This window comes from Colletotrichum aenigma (assembly GCF_013390185.1).
Source record: "Colletotrichum aenigma strain Cg56 chromosome Unknown KSG_Cg56_contig01, whole genome shotgun sequence".
Lineage (NCBI taxonomy): Eukaryota > Fungi > Ascomycota > Sordariomycetes > Glomerellales > Glomerellaceae > Colletotrichum > Colletotrichum aenigma.
In genome coordinates this window covers 3,636,375-3,653,984 of record NW_023500907.1, presented here as the reverse complement: position 1 = coordinate 3,653,984, position 17,610 = coordinate 3,636,375, and the positions used below count along the sequence as shown (strand labels likewise).

Below are 17,610 nucleotides of genomic sequence, written 5' to 3'. Positions count from 1 at the left end.
GCCGTGGAAAGGACCTGTTTCGATTTGGCAAAAAGAAGGTGGGAGACGACGTCGAAACAGCCCCTCCTCGTGCACCGCGCACAGACCATTCTGGGGTCTGAACCTTCTTGCTCACCGCTGGGCCATGATTGGCCCGGGCCACGACCATCCAATCTGGTGGATCCAGGAACACTGGACGAAACCACGGGCACGTACCGCCACAGCTGTGAGCTTCCATTGACAACAGCTGGGGGCGGCGGGGAGCACTCGGGCACTGGACTCTCTCTCGCGCTCGCTCGCAACCCTCTCATCTGCGCCGGAGGAAAGCGAAGCCAGGTCGGTATGACGCCACGTGTGTCGCCCACTCTAGCCGGTCAGAGCTGCATTAAGCCGGCGTATCCTACCCTCTCCTTCGCAAACAAAGTCAAGTATTACACCGTCAGGCACTCTCCCGTGTCATCCCAAATTTCAAGGTTGCCACAGAATCCATGCCCCTGTGCAGCCAGGCTTTTTCCATTTTCCCTGGTCTGTCGCCCTCGGTCTCATACGATGGGCCTTGGCACGGAGTAGTCTTCGACAGGGTGAGGTGGCATATGGGCGACAGCGCAGAACTCCGCTCCGCCTGGGGTTTGGCGAGGCAGATTCCTGGGTACCTGTTTCAATCTGATTGACTGTACCATCGTTAGGTTCGTTGACCCGAAGCTCTATTTAAACATCAGGAGCCGCTACCAGGCCGGGAAGGCTCGTCCATGGCTTCCTTAGTTGGCCCTGCGCAGCAAGTGGCTTTCACAAGAGCGCCTCTCTCACCGACACACTCCGCAGGACGAATAAAAGGCGTTTCGTCGGTCAGCATGACGGGACAACTGCATCTGCATGGAGGCCGCACGAGTGCACCTCTCATGTCTGTCAAAATAAGAGTGCGCCGGCTGCCTCCAGCCCCAAAGCCTCATGCTGGACACAGTCTATCTGGGGTGGCATTGCGAGGTTCCAGACGATTTATGGTCTCAGTGAAGAGATGAAAGGAAGACTGGTTGATTAAGGGATTCGTCGTCATCAATGACACGCAACGCTCCTCGTAACCGCCCTTGGCAAAGAGACAAGCTTCGTCCCGTCAGGTTCAAGCTTTGCCTGGCACAGTCCGCGTTTGCCAAGCCTTAGGCCACATGCTGGTCTCGCTCTCATCAAACCACCACCTCTCGCGCAACACCCAGGCAAATTTGCCTGTTTGGACGAATTGTCATAGCCCTGCACGCTCACTCTTGGCACTGACCTGGAGGCCTGTTTCTATCGCCTGTTTTGTGCAATAACAACACATCCTCTCCGTCATTGCTTGTTTGACGAATGATGTCGGTAGGTTGCCTCTTTCCCGAGGGCCGCGGTACACCATACCTAGATTATGCAAGGCAAGAGCCAAGGACCTGTCGGAGATTTTGGGGCCATTAAGATTCAAATTGAGTTTGTTATGGTTGAAGGTGTTCTAGTGGGCAACATCAGGCACAAGCTACCTTAGGTATACAAGGGAGTTGCTGCCTCTTCCTCACTTCCTCCCTGCCTCCCTTACATGCGTTTGCTTAGTTTCCGTACTCTGCTTCCTACCCCAACAGTGAGCAGTTCTTGCAGTTCCTTGAGGCATTGCCTCGTCCACCACTTCTTTAATAAGCCTCCTTCCGAAGAAGGAAACAATACGTATTATTGATCTAATTCATCTGCCAAGCTGCTACGCCTCCAACGTCTCATCTTTTCTCCCATCGACAGCAGCATGAGAAGTATTTACTGAAGCCTCTTACATCTCCGTTAATCGATACATCAACACTACGAATAGACGCTATTGAATATGGCGACGCCGCCAGAGAAAGCGACGACGGAGGCCCAGCATGCCGACAAGGGCATCGACGTCGCCGACAAGGTCGAGCATAGCAGCGAACACCATTCGGAAGATGTCATATCTGAGAAGACCAAAGATCACCATGATTCACATGGCTTCCACTTGGACACGGCGGACGCGTTGACGCCGGATCGTGGCACTGAGGACATGTTCAAGCCCAAGAATGACAAGTTCGCCTTTTCTCCTGGCCAGCTCTCCAAGCTTTTGAATCCAAAGAGTCTCAACGCTTTCTATACACTGGGTGGTCTAGCTGGCTTGGAAAAAGGTCTTCGAACGAATCGGAAGGCGGGCCTGAGTGTCGACGAAGATCGCCTGGATGGCACAGTTTCCTTCGAAGAGGCTGCCACCAAAGGAGCCCCCAAGTATGGTGCAGCTGGCAACAATGTGCCCGAAAAGGATCCCAACTCAAAAGGAGACGACTTTATCCCCCCTCCGCCAAGCGAGTATACCGGTGGTTTCTCGGACCGGAAAGTCGCTTTCAGAGACAACCAGCTGCCAGACAAGAAGCAGACATCGTTCCTGCAGTTTGTCTGGATCGCTTACAACGACAAAATTCTGATTTTGCTGACCGCTGCTGCTATCATATCCCTCTCTCTTGGCTTTTACGAATCATACGGCCCGACCCACAAGGAGGGTGAGCCACGCGTCGACTGGGTCGAGGGCATGGCCATCGTCGTTGCCATCGTCGCCGTCGTTTTGGTCGGGTCAATCAATGATTGGAACATGCAGCGCCAGTTCAACACTCTTAACAAAAAGAATGATGACAGGACCGTCAAGGCCATCCGGTCTGGGAAATCAGTGGAGATACCTGTTCATGACATCGTCGTCGGCGACGTCGTGCACCTCAGCACTGGCGACGTCGTGCCAGTCGACGGCATTTTCATCGACGGTCACAGTCTTAAATGCGATGAATCGTCTGCCACCGGAGAATCTGATCTTCTCAGAAAAGTCGCAGCTGATGAAGTCTTTGAAGCACTGGATAAGATGGCGCACGGAGGTGCTGCTCGGCCTGACGTCGAAAAGTTGGACCCCTTTATCATTTCCGGCAGCAAAGTTCAAGAAGGAACTGGAGTCTTTTTAGTCACAGCTGTGGGTGTCAACTCATCGTACGGACGCATCACGATGTCTCTGCGGACCGAACAGGAAGAAACACCTCTACAGAGGAAGCTCAACATTCTTGCCGACTTCATTGCAAAAGCCGGTGGCGCTGCCGGTCTTCTGTTGTTCGTGGCGTTGTTCATCAGGTTTCTCGTCAAACTGCCGAATAACCAAGGGACGGCCGCTGAAAAAGGCCAGGAGTTCATGAAGATTTTCATCGTCTCCATTACTGTTGTGGTGGTAGCAGTGCCGGAGGGCTTGCCGTTAGCTGTTACCCTGGCTCTTTCCTTCGCAACCAACCGCATGATGAAAGACAACAACCTAGTTCGAGTTTTGAAAGCTTGCGAGACCATGGGAAACGCGACGACGATTTGTTCCGACAAGACTGGGACACTGACCCAGAACAAGATGACGGTAGTTGCGACCACTCTGGGCAAGAGCGTCAGCTTTGGCGGCACAGATACTCCACTCGAAGAGTCCAAGGAGGGCAAGGCTAAGAGTAGCAGCTCTAACGGAGCACCCGTGTCCTCAGTTCGGAATGTTCCTGTTGCCGATTTCACCAAGGATCTCAGCACGGAGACCAAGGGCCTATTAATTCAAGGCAACGCCGTCAACTCCACAGCCTTTGAAGGTGACGAGGATGGAGAGAAAACCTTCATTGGATCCAAGACAGAAGTCGCCCTGCTCTCCTTTTGTCGAGATCACCTGGGAGCAGGTCCTGTCCAGGAGGAGCGCGCAAACGCGAACATTCTGCAGGTCGTCCCCTTCGACTCTGCGGTCAAGTACATGGCTACAGTAGTCAAGCTTGCGGATGGGAAGTACAGAGCGTATGTCAAGGGTGCGTCCGAGATTCTCTTGGACAAGTGTACCAAGGTGCTCGAAGACCCCAGCAGTTCTGAGCTCAAAACTACAGAGATCACGTCAGAGGACCGCGAGATGTTTTCGCAAACCATCACATCGTACGCCGGACAAACACTTCGAACTATTGGTTCTTCGTTCAAGGATTTCGAATCATGGCCTCCGAAAGATGCCGTCTCTTCTGACGATCCCCGAGCGGCAGACTTCAACAAGATCCATGCAGACATGACTCTGATCGCCATCTATGGTATCAAGGACCCTCTGCGCACGACTGTCATTGACGCCATCAAAGACTGCGATCACGCAGGTGTGGTGGTTCGCATGGTGACTGGCGACAACATCTTGACCGCAAAGGCCATTGCCAAGGAGTGTGGGATCTACCATGCTGAGAAGGGTGGCATTGCCATGGAGGGACCGGACTTCCGCAGGAAGTCAGAGGAAGAGTTGAAGGACATCGTCCCGAAGCTCCAGGTTCTTGCTCGCTCCAGCCCTGATGACAAGCGAATCCTGGTACACACTCTTAAAGAACTCGGGGAAACGGTTGCTGTTACTGGAGACGGTACCAACGATGCTCCAGCACTCAAAATGGCAGACATTGGTTTCTCTATGGGTATTGCCGGAACGGAGGTTGCGAAAGAGGCCTCGGAGATCATTCTCATGGACGACAACTTTGCGTCAATCGTGAAAGGGTTGATGTGGGGCAGAGCCATCAATGATTCCGTGAAGAAATTCCTGCAGGTACGTTGCTATTTTTCTTTCGTGTCTCTACTGTCTGTCGTCCCTATCGTCGTCCCTGCTTCTAACCCGAGATACAGTTTCAACTCACTGTCAACATTACCGCTGTTGTCCTGACCTTCGTTACTGCGGTTGCCAGCGAAGATCAAGCTTCTGTGTTGAATGCCATTCAACTGCTCTGGGTCAACCTCATCATGGACACTTTTGCCGCTCTCGCGCTCGCTACCGACCCGCCAACGCGCAGCGTGCTCGATCGCAAGCCAGAACGCAAATCTGCTCCTCTCATCACCCTGAGAATGATCAAGATGATACTTGGCCAAGCTGTGGTCCAGCTGGTCGTGACGCTGGTATTGTATTACGCGGGATCTGGCCTAGTCGATGTCTTGGAAGGACAAGACAGGGCAGTGAAACTGAACACGCTCGTCTTCAATACCTTTGTGTGGCTGCAAATTTTCAACGAACTCAAGTAGGTCACAGCACTCGGCGATTGAGTACATGCTAACGCAAAATAGCAACCGCCGCTTGGACAACAAGCTGAATATCTTTGAAAACATCACCAAGAACCCATTCTTCATCGCCATCAACCTGATCATGATTGGCGGGCAGCTGCTGATCATTTTCGTCGGAAGCGATGCTTTCAAGGTTGAACGATTGACTGGTAAGGAGTGGGGCATTTCTATCGGTCTCGGTGCGATTTCGTTGCCCATGGGTGTCTTGATCCGTCTGCTCCCTGACAACTGGGTTGGCGCATGTATGCCCTGGTTCATCCGTAAGAAGTGGGCGCCAGAAACCATTTCAGAGAAGCGGATGGAAGAGCATCGCGACTTTGTCGAGGGCAAGGAAATGCCTCTGAGAACGCTTACCGGTCTTCGCGGTAGGAGAGCGGAAACACATATCCCATTCCGAAAGAAGATGCACAACGCCAAGGAGCACGCCAAGGAGAAAGTCACTCACCTTGCACATAAATAATCTGCAGCTGCGTTAGTTAGTTAGGTTTCGTTGGAACAAGAGGTCTGTTAATAACGTCAATTCAATTAATTCTTGCAAACTGGACCAAGATGCGTCTGGCGATTATTTAAAAACCACAGGCTGTTGAAGATTGCATCCATGGCCGTGAAGAGCGCTGTCCAATCCAATCACATCAAACGTATACTCTGCCATGAGGTTTAGTTGCGATGTAGCAGGCCAAATGACTCTGAGGCCTGGTGGTCCTGTATTTGTTGTTTTCGACAGTCTTCGACGACCCGTGAATGAAGCCCGATCAGAGGCGACAAGCAGTGATGGCTTGTGATAATGTGGCTGACGAGGGTTGTGCTGGTGGTGCTGGTGAGGCTTTTCTTGACTTAGTCAGCTGGAGAGTCCGTTAGTCCAAAATAGTGGATACCCAAGTAGCCAATCAGAAGAAAGGCAATTCGGCAAAGCTGGTGCTCCCGGAACATCGCGAATTTCGTCAGGAACCTCACCTCCGAAAACCATCTGATCACCCTCCCACGACTCTCGCCTCGCCGACCGCATCGAAGCATCCTCGTCCTCCCCACACGAAGTGCGATTTGACAGACGACATTCAAGATGGTAAGGCTTCCGCGCCCTTTGTTGCGCCCCCGCGACCGCAATTGGCTAATCGCTCATCCTTTCTCCGTAGGCCGCCGCACGACCTTTCTACACGCAAGTCTCCCTCCGACCCCTCCGACCCCGTTCCGACCGACCAAGACTGCCCGAATGAACGCCGTGATGACTGCGGAACTTGAGCTTTGCTGACTGTGGGGAATTAGCGCCCTGTTTAAGAACAACTTCTCCATGCTTGGCTTCGTCTTCGCGACGGGCTTCGCTTTCGAGATGTAAGGAACCCCGAAACCCCCTGCCGATTTGAGACGACGCTTGGCCGAGGAAGGTGATGACTGTGGAGGAGGATGTCGGGTGGAAGGAGCAGACGGAGGAGGCATCAGGGCGGCGAGGAGCGAGCGAACGTTATGCTGACTGGTCTACTTTGCGTAGGGGCTTCAACGGCGCGATGAACAAGTACTGGGACTACCTTAACCGCGGCGTAAGAGAAAACCCCTCCCGGCCCTCATATACTCTTCTGTCCCGAGCGGGAATGCTAACGCATGTGGGACAATAGCGCCAATGGAAGGACATCCGCGCCAGATACGTCGAGGCTGCCGACGAGGACGACGAGTAAACGATGCCTGAACGGGATTCTTCTTTAACGATTGGGTTCGCGCTGCTTGGGGCTTTGCCTTTGAGGGCTCTGGTAGAGTGGAGGATTTGTACCGATAGACGGAGGGGTGTGTAGAACAAGAACTACCTTTCTGCTTATTATTCACTCTAATGAGGTTCTGTTTGTGTTGGTGCAATGGTTGAGATGAGGAAAGTGGTGTTGCATCGTGAAGTCGCACTCTGGGGGAGATGATGAAACGTATTTGTCTCAATGAATCGAAGAACGGCACCGGAGTGGTATTCCTCATGTGGTGAGGTCGTTTGAGTTGAAGCGCTGGATCAAGTAAGACTGAGGTCTGTGGAACTCAAGTAGCTTGGAGTACTCAAGACGCAAGTCATACGCGAGATCCGTGTCAGAGAATCGATGTCAGAACTGTTCAAGTGGCACTGGAACTTGTTCCAACGTCGTCAACATTTCGCCCTTTGTCACAGCGTGTCCCGTCCCATTCATAATCTCAACTCAGAAGAAGAAGGGGACGTGACAATGGCAGGCACAAAATTCATAGCAGAGTCATCACCGATGCATGATTGAAAGCCATGGAAAAGACGGTGAAGCAGGTTTAACAGTTTCGGTTTGGGTCTGTAAAGTTACTACAATCTCCGACCTCGGAAGGCGCTTAAGGGAGGGCAATAGCCTCAATCTCAACCTCGACGTTCTTGGGCAGAGTCTTGACGGCGACGCAGCTGCGGGCGGGCTTGTGGGTGAACCACTTCTCGTACTCGCCGTTCATCTCCTGTATACGCCAGTCAGAAACTGCAGGTTTGGGGAAGGGAGGGGGCCGCGTAAACTTACGGCAAAGTCACCCATGTCGGCGAGGAAGATGTTGACCTTGACGACCTTGGCAATGGAAGAACCGGCCTCCTTGAGGACGGCCTCGAGGTTGGAGATGCACTGCTTGGTCTTCTGGGTGATATTGCCCTCGATCAGAACGCCCTCGGGGTTGAGGGGGATCTGGCCGGAGCAGTAGATGGCGGTGGGGGTCTTGACGGCCTGGGACTGCGGCGGTGGTTAGCTTTTCACTGGGGGTCCAATTGCTCGTGTGAGTGAGCTCATACGTAAGGGCCGACGGCTATGTCAAATGATTGTTGTCAGTCAGTCAATTGAGTCACATAAGACGAGGGCATCCAGAAAAGACTCACGGGCCGGGGCGTTCTTGGTGAAGACGATGGACTGGTCAGACATCTTGACGGTGTGGATGCTAAACGGCTGAGCGTGGAACTTTGTGAAGACGCGGGTTGAGGGACGGAGGGCACGAGAGGAAACTCTGGTGACGGATCTGAGGAGCGAAGAGGACATGAGGATTGAAGAGTGGAAGGAGGGGCAGGTTACTACGGACCGTGGATTGAGCGCGCGCCTTTGGTGAGGATTAAGTTGGGACTTCCCAGGCTGGTCGGGCGAACCCCGCCGTTGCGCCCTCCGTTCTTCGGCGTCGAGGCCCGGGCGGGTAGCAGCGGGGTCCTGTTACCTCTCGTCGGAGCGGCTACCCGACCGAGAGTTTACGTACAAAACTGTCGATTACGCCTTTTCTGAAGCTCGTCAGTTGATGAAAAGCAGTTTTGCAGGTAGAAAGATTGAATGCATATTGTGTGTATTACATAGTGGACGAGGAATGACATGAGCTAGAGAGTATCAAAAGGCACAATGTTCCTTCCCCCGACATTGGCCCGTGATAGGTCAATTGCATCAGATTCCAGCTGAATTGCTGCGTCAGGAATTGAATTCGATTCAACAAGTCCTTACTTTCGCTAATCACATTGTTCTCTCCTAGAAAACACGCGGGCGTAGCCACAGACTGCGCGTACAATGCGTCGGGTAGAGTGCCGTCAATGGTTACGAGGGCCCTTCTTATCTTATCACGGCGGAAGGTGGGATGGAGCTCTCCCCAACCTAGACGCCCCCGAAATCGACCCCAAAATTTTTTAGCGTAACCCACCTCAGCTCTGTCCAGCAGGCAGGCAGACAGCTTCAGTATGGCCAAGTGTCCAGTCCATCGAGTCCAGCCCGTCCATCCAGCTCGTCCAACAGGCAGAAGAAAAAAAAGCAACAGACCCCTGCCGCCCAAATTTATCCCCCAGGCCATCCTGTGTCCACGAAGGTTCACTGTCACTTCTTCGCCAGGGGGTTTCCTATTAATTTTTCCGCGCGAGCTACCTGGCCGAGGTGATCCAACCTTCCTTGTCGTTCGTCCTTCACCAACACTCTTCTCCATCGCGAGACTGATTTTGTTCCCTCTTCTTCGTTTCTGCCTCCCTGCCGCAGCTTCTTCTGTCGTTCCTTACCTCAACCTTTCCTTCTTCTCTTCACTATTCTCTCTTCGCGCCTGTCTTCTTCAATCACCTTGACGTGAGGGCTGACGCGATCCACTTTTTCCCATAGCGTGTAAGTAAGCTACAAGCCCCTGAATTGCTCCCTTACAACCGCAGGAGCACAGCTCCGAGGCGCGATACGTACCACCACGTAGAGCTACCTGTCCTTCTTGATGCGACTCTTCTGGGAAACCACACTTTTTTATCTCCACTCAACCTCCAATCTCGCGAGACTTGGAACTGACAAACCCCGTCTCGCGCAGCTCCTCTCGTCCATCTCCGATTCCCAATATGGCGCAGACGACTGCCACCTCCCCGCAGGGCAGCGTTCGCCAGCGCAACACGGGCTCTACTAAGAAGGGAGCTGTCCCGGGCGCCGCTGCTGACGCCGTCGCCGACTCTCTGACCAAGGCCGCCGACAAGACCAAGCGCGCCGGCGCGGAGAGCGGCCACATCATCGGCCTCGTCGTCACCACTGTCCTGGCCTTCGTCACCCGTTTCTGGGGTATCAGCCATCCCAATGAAGTCGTCTTCGACGAGGTTCACTTTGGCAAGGTACGTTAGCACTGTCACTTTTCCCCCCCTCTCCTTCCCCAAGACACGATAGCTGACAGCTTGCTTTCCAAACAGTTTGCCTCCTACTACCTCGAGAGAACATACTTCTTCGATGTCCACCCTCCGTTCGGAAAGCTCCTCTTTGCCTTTATGGGATGGCTTGTAGGCTACGACGGACACTTCCACTTCGAGAACATTGGCGACTCGTACATCTCCAACAAGGTTCCCTATGTCGCCTTCCGCGCTCTGCCCGCCATCCTCGGCGCATTGACGGTCACCATCTCCTACCTCATCATGTGGGAGTCTGGTTACAGTCTGCCTGCCTGCATTTTGGCCGCCGGCCTCATCCTCCTCGACAACGCCCACATTGGTCAGACCAGACTGATCCTCTTGGATGCTACTCTGGTCTTCTGCATGGCATGCAGCTTGCTCTGCTACATCAAGTTCTACAAGCTGCGCCACGAGCCTTTCTCGCGCAAGTGGTGGAAGTGGCTTATCCTTACCGGATTCGCCCTGTCTGCCGACATGTCGACCAAGTATGTCGGTCTCTTCGCTTTCGTCACCATTGGCTCTGCTGTAATTATCGATCTCTGGGCCCTGTTGGACATTAAGCGACCCGGTGGCGCGCTGTCTCTTCCGGACTTTGGCAAGCACTTTGCTGCCCGCGCATTCGGCCTCATTCTGATGCCCTTCCTCTTCTATCTCTTCTGGTTCCAGGTTCACTTCGCCATCCTTACCCGTTCCGGTCCTGGCGACGACTTCATGACTCCCGAGTTCCAGGAGACTCTTAGCGACAACGTCATGTTGGCCAACTCCTTGACCGTCGAGTACTACGACACGATCACCCTTCGCCACAAGGAGACCAAGACGTACCTCCACAGCCACGAGGACCGCTACCCCCTCCGCTACGACGACGGCCGTGTTTCCAGCCAGGGCCAGCAGGTCACTGGTTACCCCTACAACGACACCAACAACTACTGGCAGGTCATTCCCCTCGTCGACGACCAGAAGACGGGCAAGGCCGTCAAGAACAACGATGTCGTCCGTCTTCGCCACCTGGGCACCGACACCATGCTTCTCTCCCACGATGTTGCCTCTCCTTACTACCCTACCAACCAGGAGTTCACCACCGTTCCCTTGACCGAAGCCTACGGAGAGCGCCTGAACGACACGCTCTTCGAGATCAGGGTCGAGAACGGCAAGGCTGGCCAGGAGTTTAAGAGTATTTCTAGCCACTTCAAGCTGATTCACAACCCCAGCAAGGTTGCCATGTGGACTCACACCACCCCTCTTCCCGAGTGGGCACACAAGCAGCAGGAGATCAACGGTAACAAGCAGCTGGCCCCTAGCTCCAACATTTGGTTCGTCGAGGATCTCCCTTCCGTTCCCGCAGACTCCAAGAGACGCGAGAAGCCGGAGAAGGAGGTTAAGACGCTGCCCTTCTTCCGCAAGTGGTTTGAGCTTCAGCGCTCCATGTTCTGGCACAACAACCAGTTGACCAGCTCCCACCCGTACGCCAGTCAGCCCTGGCAGTGGCCTTTCCTGCTCCGTGGTGTCAGTTTCTGGACCCAGAACGACACCCGCCAGCAGATCTACTTCCTCGGCAACCCTGTCGGCTGGTGGCTTGCGAGCAGTTTGTTGGCCGTGTTCGCCGGCATTATCGGTGCCGACCAGGTCTCTCTTAGACGGGGTATTGACGCTCTTGACCACCGTGAGTAAACTGCATCTTCTGGATCAATACCAAGCTAACCCAACGTAGGCACGCGCTCCCGTCTTTACAACTCAACCGGTTTCTTCTTCCTTGCCTGGGCCACTCACTACTTCCCCTTCTACCTCATGGGTCGTCAGCTCTTCCTCCACCACTACCTCCCGGCACACCTGGCTTCCTGCCTTGTTGCGGGTGCTCTTCTGGAGTTCATCTTCACCGCCGAGCCCGCTCCCGAGGAGGGCTACCAGGTCATCAAGGGCAACAAGAAGGGCGATGGACCTAAGAGGCACATCAGCGCCCGCGAGCGCTTTGCTGGCCAGAGCCTTCTCCCCGCCTGGATCGCCTGTGGTGTTATTTTGGCTGTTGCCGTTGCCGGCTGGTACTTCTTCCTGCCGCTGACCTACGGTTACCCCGGCCTCACTGTCGAGCAAGTCGTTCGTCGCAAGTGGCTCGGCTACGACCTGCACTTCGCCAAATAAGCGCCGTGAGGTTGAAGTCAAGCCCTTAAGGGATTGATACAGAATTTAGACGAAGGTGCTCCAGAAGTCGGATTGACTCTCAGTCCAGCGACCCGGGGTTCGGGTCACGGAAATACAGTTATCAGAAGCCAACGAGGGGATGGGGCTAAGCTGTGAATGTAAGATGAGATGACGAACAAATGGGACACACTGTAGGGTGTTCAACTAGTTTTCTTGCGTTGATGAATAGTTCCAGTTCAGCTGTTTTCGACAGTTTTCAAAGTGAAGCCCGTCTGCGTGTGATGTAAAAATAGTGACATTATGCGTTGAGGCTGATGCGCTCCTATTACCCCTGTCATCCACGGGAGGGATGAGCTGAGCTCCACCAGCCAATCACCGAGTCTGGCCGCTTCTCCAGGCTCCCAACTACTGACCCCTGTCAGCCCTGTCAGCCAATGACATCAGTTCCCCTGACCAATTCCAGTGACCTTCTGTCAGGGGACCATTGGAAGTTTGGAACCCCTAGCAGGAGCTTTGAATCTGGACAGTTCAACCTCCCTCTCTCGGCCAGCGTCAGCGCAGGAGGCAGGCGTGGAAGGATCGCACGACACGCAAGCACATTTGATCTACTATTTCTCCTTCCCGTTTCGCATCAATGGAGTTTTGTTTTCCGAGGCCTCGTCTTCTTCCTTGCTAATTTAGACATCATCCCGGTCTAGGTGTGGTGACATCCCGCGAGACGCCAGATCGCCGGTGCCGAACCGAACGAGAGAACCCGCCGGGGGAACAAAAAGCGCTTGACGCCAATCGCCACAAATAACGAAATGGGCTTCCTGAACAGTCTCCGCCTCCGCGCGCGCCGAGCCCTTCGCTCACGGGCGCTGCGCAACCTCGTCCTCCTCCTGGCGGCGTACACCCTCCTCGACGCCCTGCGCGTGCAGCGCATCATCACGGGCGCGACGCCCCCGCGCGAGGCGATCGCGAAGCGCCCTAGGAAGACGCAGAAGGTGTACATTGCGGGGATGCACTACAATGACGGGGCGCTGATCAAGGAGCACTGGAACGCGGCGGTGCTGGGGCTGGTGGACGCGCTGGGGCGGGGGAACGTGTTTGTGAGCGTGTACGAGAGCGGGAGCTGGGACGAGAGTAAAGTGTGGCTGAGGCAGTTGGACGATGAGCTGTTTAAGAGGGGGGTGAGGAGGAATGTGGTGCTGGATGAGAGGACGCATTTGCAGGAGGTCGAGGAGGGAGAGAAAGATGACGGGGGAGGAGGGGGGGAGAAGGAGGGGTGGATTATGACGCCGAGGGGGAAGAGGGAGATGAGGAGGATACCGTTCCTTGCGCGGTTGAGGAATCTGACGTTGCGGGATCTGTGGAGGTTGACGGATGAGGGGGAGGTGTTTGATACGGTCCTGTTCCTGAACGATGTCGTCTTCACTGTAAGAATCCCCGGGTTTCCGCCCATGGTCCCGCTTGCTGACTCTATCTACAGGCCGAGGACGTGCTCGCGCTGCTAGACACGAACGGGGGCCTCTACGCCGCGGCGTGCTCGCTCGACTTCTCGGAGCCGCCCTCTTACTACGACACGTTCGCGCTGCGCGACTCGGCGGGGCAGGCGCACCTGATGCAGACGTGGCCGTACTTCCGGTCCGCGGCGAGCCGGGCGGCGATGATGGCGTACGCGGACGCGGTGCCGGTGCGCAGCTGCTGGAACGGCATCGTGGCGATGCCGGCGGCGCCGTTCCTCGCATCCGAGGCTAGTGGGCGCCGCCTCAGGTTCCGTGCCGTGGCGGACTCGCTCGCTGAGGAGAAGCACCTCGAAGGCAGCGAGTGCTGTCTGATCCACGTGGACAACCCGCTGACGGAGCATCTGGGCGTGTGGCTGAATCCGCGGGTCAGGGTCGGGTATGACGGGGACGCGTACCGGTGGGCGAACCCGACGGAGGGGAGCTGGGTAAGCGTGTGGAGGGTCATCGTGGGGAAGTGGGAGGGGAGGCTGAGGAGGTTGCTTACGAGTGACGGCGTCAAGGAATGGGTTGTCAGGAAGAGGGTGAGGGAGTGGGAGGCGGAAGGGGAGGGGAGGAGCGAGAAGGGGGTTGATTGCCTGATTAACGAGGGGCAAGTTCTTGTTTATAATGGGTGGGCGCATGTTTAAAGATACCCTGGTATATATTTGAGAATGTTTAAAGCCTTGCGGCGGTCTATCTTGTTATCCCCGATGCCATTATGTCTCGTTGCGCCCCGGATCTTCTACCTACCTTAGCTACCCGTGCTCATATTGCCGCCTGCTTAACCAATTAAGCGTCCAAAATGCCTCCCAAATTTACCCCCCAATATGTCGTCAAGTCTTGAGATATGTCGTCTGTTTCTTGTAGGAATGGGTGGAGGGAGAGCTTGTGTGCCGTTCCATCATGGGATAACGCGTCTTGGAGGAAAGGGTGAAGAAACTGGGTAGAGATTGTTTCCGTGTCAATGACCACTGGGTTCGTCCCAATTTCCTCAAAGAAGCGTGACAGCTCGAAGCTTTTCTTCGTCTCCTCGTCTACCGAGACGGACGTGGCGTCGATTGCTCTGAAGCTACCGGTGGATCTTGCGAGCGTCGGGCGTCGATTGATGATAGGTGCTTCAGTCTGGTCGTCCAGCGACTCATCGGGAGAGCTCGGTGCGGTTTTCTGAATGCCCTTGAAAAACGTCTCGTATTCGTCCAGTTGAGAGTCCGACAGGCCAGAGTCCTCTTGCGTATCATACTGATCTTCTTCCTCGCCATCGTCGCTCGACTCGGAACTCACACTCCAGGTGCTTCTCGTGGCCTCTCCAACACCATCGTTTTTCTCAGGCTCTTCGGTCGAGTCGACATTCTCGCAAAAGCGAAGCCGACTAGGCGTCCCAACCACGCTCTTCTTTTTTCCAACGCTCTCTTGAGTCGTTGCCTTGCCATCCACTGCGGAAAGCAACTCCAGCAGCGCGCCGTCCTCGTTAAGGATGTCGCACTCCTTCAATGTCTCCAGTACCCCTGTTGCCGCCGCCTCGACCAAACGATCCATCAAGCCCTGGCTGATAACTTTCGGGAGATCAGCTATGGATACAAGGTCGTAAAGTGAGAGGCCGTGCTTGCTGAGGGTATGAATTTCTGTGGACGTGAGACAGCCCTTCCTCTGTGAGTCCGCAGCGCGAATCTTGCGGAATGCTGGGAGGATCCTATGCCTTCGGCGGAGGTCATTTGGAGACGCGAAGGCGTCAACAAAGCTAAGCATCTCAATCACTGGGCCCGAGTCCCAATATACCGAGCGTATCGCCTGCAGGAGACGAGTGTACTCTGTTTTGCCATCCTGAGAGGCGAGGGCCAGCTCGTGGAGATCTGTGAGCTGTTCCACCGGGTTGATGTCTGGGGAGGGGATGACGTGGAGAGCGAGGTAGCGAAGGATGGTCGAGTTACAAGCAATGTGATCTTGGATCTCTTTATGAGTTGCTGTCTCGGGTAGAGAGAGACCTGCTCTGATTACAGCTAGGGGACCTTGAGCATTGGGTGCATTAGGAAAGAACGGAGGCAGGTCAATCCCTTGGGTCAGTGTCTCCGGAAGTGGAACATCCACGGGAGTGAGAACGTCGCCTTCAGATGAGGACGAGGATTCTGAGTAATGTGCCAGCAGATCGTCAATGGAACCGTCTGTCGTTGCTGAAGAAGGCTCCTGGTCGTCACCGAGGATATCCTGATCGACGTTGGACGGGGATGGAGGGTTGGTGTATCCAACCTGCACCTGGTCACTACCTCTGACGGTGATCGTCATGGTCTTGCCACCCTGAATGAAAGAGTAGGTTCCCGGGCCAAGGGTAATTTGGTTTCCGTTATCTAGCTCCTTGGGTTTGCGCTCTGAGGCAGGTTCTGTTACGTTGTGTAAGCGAATTGGTTTGTTGGTATGGAAGACCAGCTGGGCCGTACCTCCAAATATCTCTACTGCATCTGCGTGTCCGATTTCGGCGTTTGTTTGTTCTTCGTGTGCAACGAACTCCTCAATTGAAGAGTCCGCGATTGGGCTCTCGGTAGGTGATGTCTCCCGCTTATTCTCGTGCCAGTCGAGAGCGGTGGGAGGACGGGGGAAGTCGCTAATATTCACTTCTTCGTCAGAGTACTCGCTCGATGTCGCGGACGCCGGAGGCGACGACGGGCCCGGGTTGCGGTATGTGTCCAGCACATGCCTCATGGACCTTGCAGAGTTCTCTCGGTAGTCTTCCTCAGAGGTGTCGATAGGGCTCTCTGCCAACATCATCATCGAAGTGCTCAGCGAACCGGGACTTTCGCTCCTTCCGTCCGTGGGAACACGAGGAAGAGCATCGCGCATCGTCTCCTGTTGAAAACTGCGACGCGAGGAGAGAGAAGTCGCCCCTTCCGTCTCCGAAGAAATGCGGCGAAGAGATGGACGGGAGCCAGATCCGTCTCCCAAGGTCTTCCCATTCTTCATCTTGTCCTTCGTCCTGTGTGACCTGCTCGTCCCGTCAGTACCTACGTTCATCTTGTTTCCCTCGGCAGGCGGCGCCGTTACCTCTTCCTGCTGTTTCGCAATTTTCTGTTCATCGCTGCTGCTGGCTTCATCCCGGTACAGATCCTGGCCGCTCTCAGCTTGCGTAACTTCTGGCCTCCACGACGTAATGCCGCGGACGATGTTGAGGGCGCGCAGGATGGTGTCGGCCTCGTTGCGGTTGCTTCGCGCGCGCTTCTCAGCTTCGTTTTGGAGGCGGCGAAGCGCGAGGAGGGCTTCTGAAGACTCACCTCCTCTGAGGCAATCTAACGTCTCTCTGATGCCCTGCGTGTGAAGTTCGAGGGGAACGTCCCGGGCGTAGGCTGTTGTTAGTTTGGGAGGCGCGGAAGAAGCTTTAGCCAAGGTGATCGTTGATGTCGACGTGTAGTTGAATCCTGACTGACTGGGTTGAGGACTGGTTGGTGTAAGCTTCCTTCCGGTCCAGCGGGAGAAAAGTTTGAAAGGCATCTTTTCGGTATTGCTTGTTGGTGAATTAATTGTGTGGTGGGGGTGGTTGGTGAGTTGCTGAGAGTCAGTGAATTTGGCAAGGTGAGAAGGCGCGCCCCTATTTGACTCAGACTTGGTCAAAGACGGCAGTTGCGACAGAAAATTCCATGGTTTGGAAGGAACGACCTTTTCTTGAAACTTCTCGCTGCCTTCGCAAAGAGGATTGTGTGCTGTGGGCTCAAAGAACATGGTCGGCGTCGTGGCTCACGAGCCATGTCCCTTTGCAATTCGGCCTACATGTCACGAGCCGCAATATCGTAGTCGGCCAGTCCCTTGCCCTCCACGCTGAAAAAGTCTCGCAACAAAAGCATTGTCATCGACTGTTCTTTGAAGGGCCCTCAGTGGTGTGCCGCAGATCTGCACTACCGCCACCCCACGCGAGAGCCTAGGTATATCTGAAGGTTACTCAATGGTCCACACTTTCTTCAATCATCGTCTTAAGTATGAGACAGAGAAGCTGGAAGCACACAGGGTCTGGAAGGTTGCTTCAATCTCTTTCCAGATACCTCCCAAGACAAATCTGGATGAATCAACGCAACGTTTGGGACCTAGCTAGAGAAGTAGAAACAGTTCTGGACTTTTCTGAGCTCGAACAAGTTGTTTGTGGAATAATGTTCTTGACAATCACCCGAACAAAGGTTCAGGCAAGATGTTTTCTGTACTCTACCATCACGTCTCTAGGCTTCCTGTAGGACCTCCAACTACCGTATACGACCAGAACACAGGACATTGTCCAATACAAACTCCAACGCATCGTCAAATATATGACTTGCCATGATGCCGCAG

The 17,610-nt window shown here is 54.5% G+C and overlaps 5 protein-coding genes across 5 annotated transcripts; 3 read left to right on the top strand and 2 right to left on the bottom strand.

Annotated features, from left to right (window-relative positions):
* Nucleotides 1-1,813: 1,813 nt before the first annotated feature.
* On the top strand, nt 1,814-5,524 carry CGCA056_v000976 (Calcium-transporting ATPase 2; the record flags this gene model as incomplete). Its single annotated transcript, XM_037316237.1, has 3 exons — nt 1,814-4,558; nt 4,636-5,021; nt 5,068-5,524. The coding sequence occupies 3 exons, from the start codon at nt 1,814-1,816 to the stop codon at nt 5,522-5,524; spliced, it is 3,588 nt and encodes a 1,195-aa protein (XP_037185648.1).
* Nucleotides 5,525-7,389: 1,865 nt separating this feature from the next.
* On the bottom strand, nt 7,390-7,955 carry yabJ (2-iminobutanoate/2-iminopropanoate deaminase; the record flags this gene model as incomplete). The annotated part of the gene is made up of 4 exons (XM_037316236.1): nt 7,390-7,506; nt 7,566-7,769; nt 7,829-7,842; nt 7,913-7,955. 4 exons carry the CDS (start codon nt 7,953-7,955, stop codon nt 7,390-7,392), a joined length of 378 nt encoding a protein of 125 aa, XP_037185649.1.
* Nucleotides 7,956-9,370: 1,415 nt separating this feature from the next.
* Nucleotides 9,371-11,821, top strand: PMT4 (Dolichyl-phosphate-mannose--protein mannosyltransferase 4; the record flags this gene model as incomplete). Its single annotated transcript, XM_037316235.1, has 3 exons — nt 9,371-9,634; nt 9,710-11,345; nt 11,394-11,821. The coding sequence occupies 3 exons, from the start codon at nt 9,371-9,373 to the stop codon at nt 11,819-11,821; spliced, it is 2,328 nt and encodes a 775-aa protein (XP_037185650.1).
* Nucleotides 11,822-12,624: 803 nt separating this feature from the next.
* CGCA056_v000973 (uncharacterized protein) lies at nt 12,625-13,819 on the top strand (the record flags this gene model as incomplete). Its single annotated transcript, XM_037316234.1, has 3 exons — nt 12,625-13,239; nt 13,293-13,754; nt 13,817-13,819. The coding sequence occupies 3 exons, from the start codon at nt 12,625-12,627 to the stop codon at nt 13,817-13,819; spliced, it is 1,080 nt and encodes a 359-aa protein (XP_037185651.1).
* A 278-nt stretch (nt 13,820-14,097) lies between these two features.
* CGCA056_v000972 (uncharacterized protein) lies at nt 14,098-17,135 on the bottom strand (the record flags this gene model as incomplete). Its single annotated transcript, XM_037316233.1, has 3 exons — nt 14,098-15,683; nt 15,741-16,732; nt 17,062-17,135. 3 exons carry the CDS (start codon nt 17,133-17,135, stop codon nt 14,098-14,100), a joined length of 2,652 nt encoding a protein of 883 aa, XP_037185652.1.
* Between the last annotated feature and the right edge of the window lie 475 nt (nt 17,136-17,610).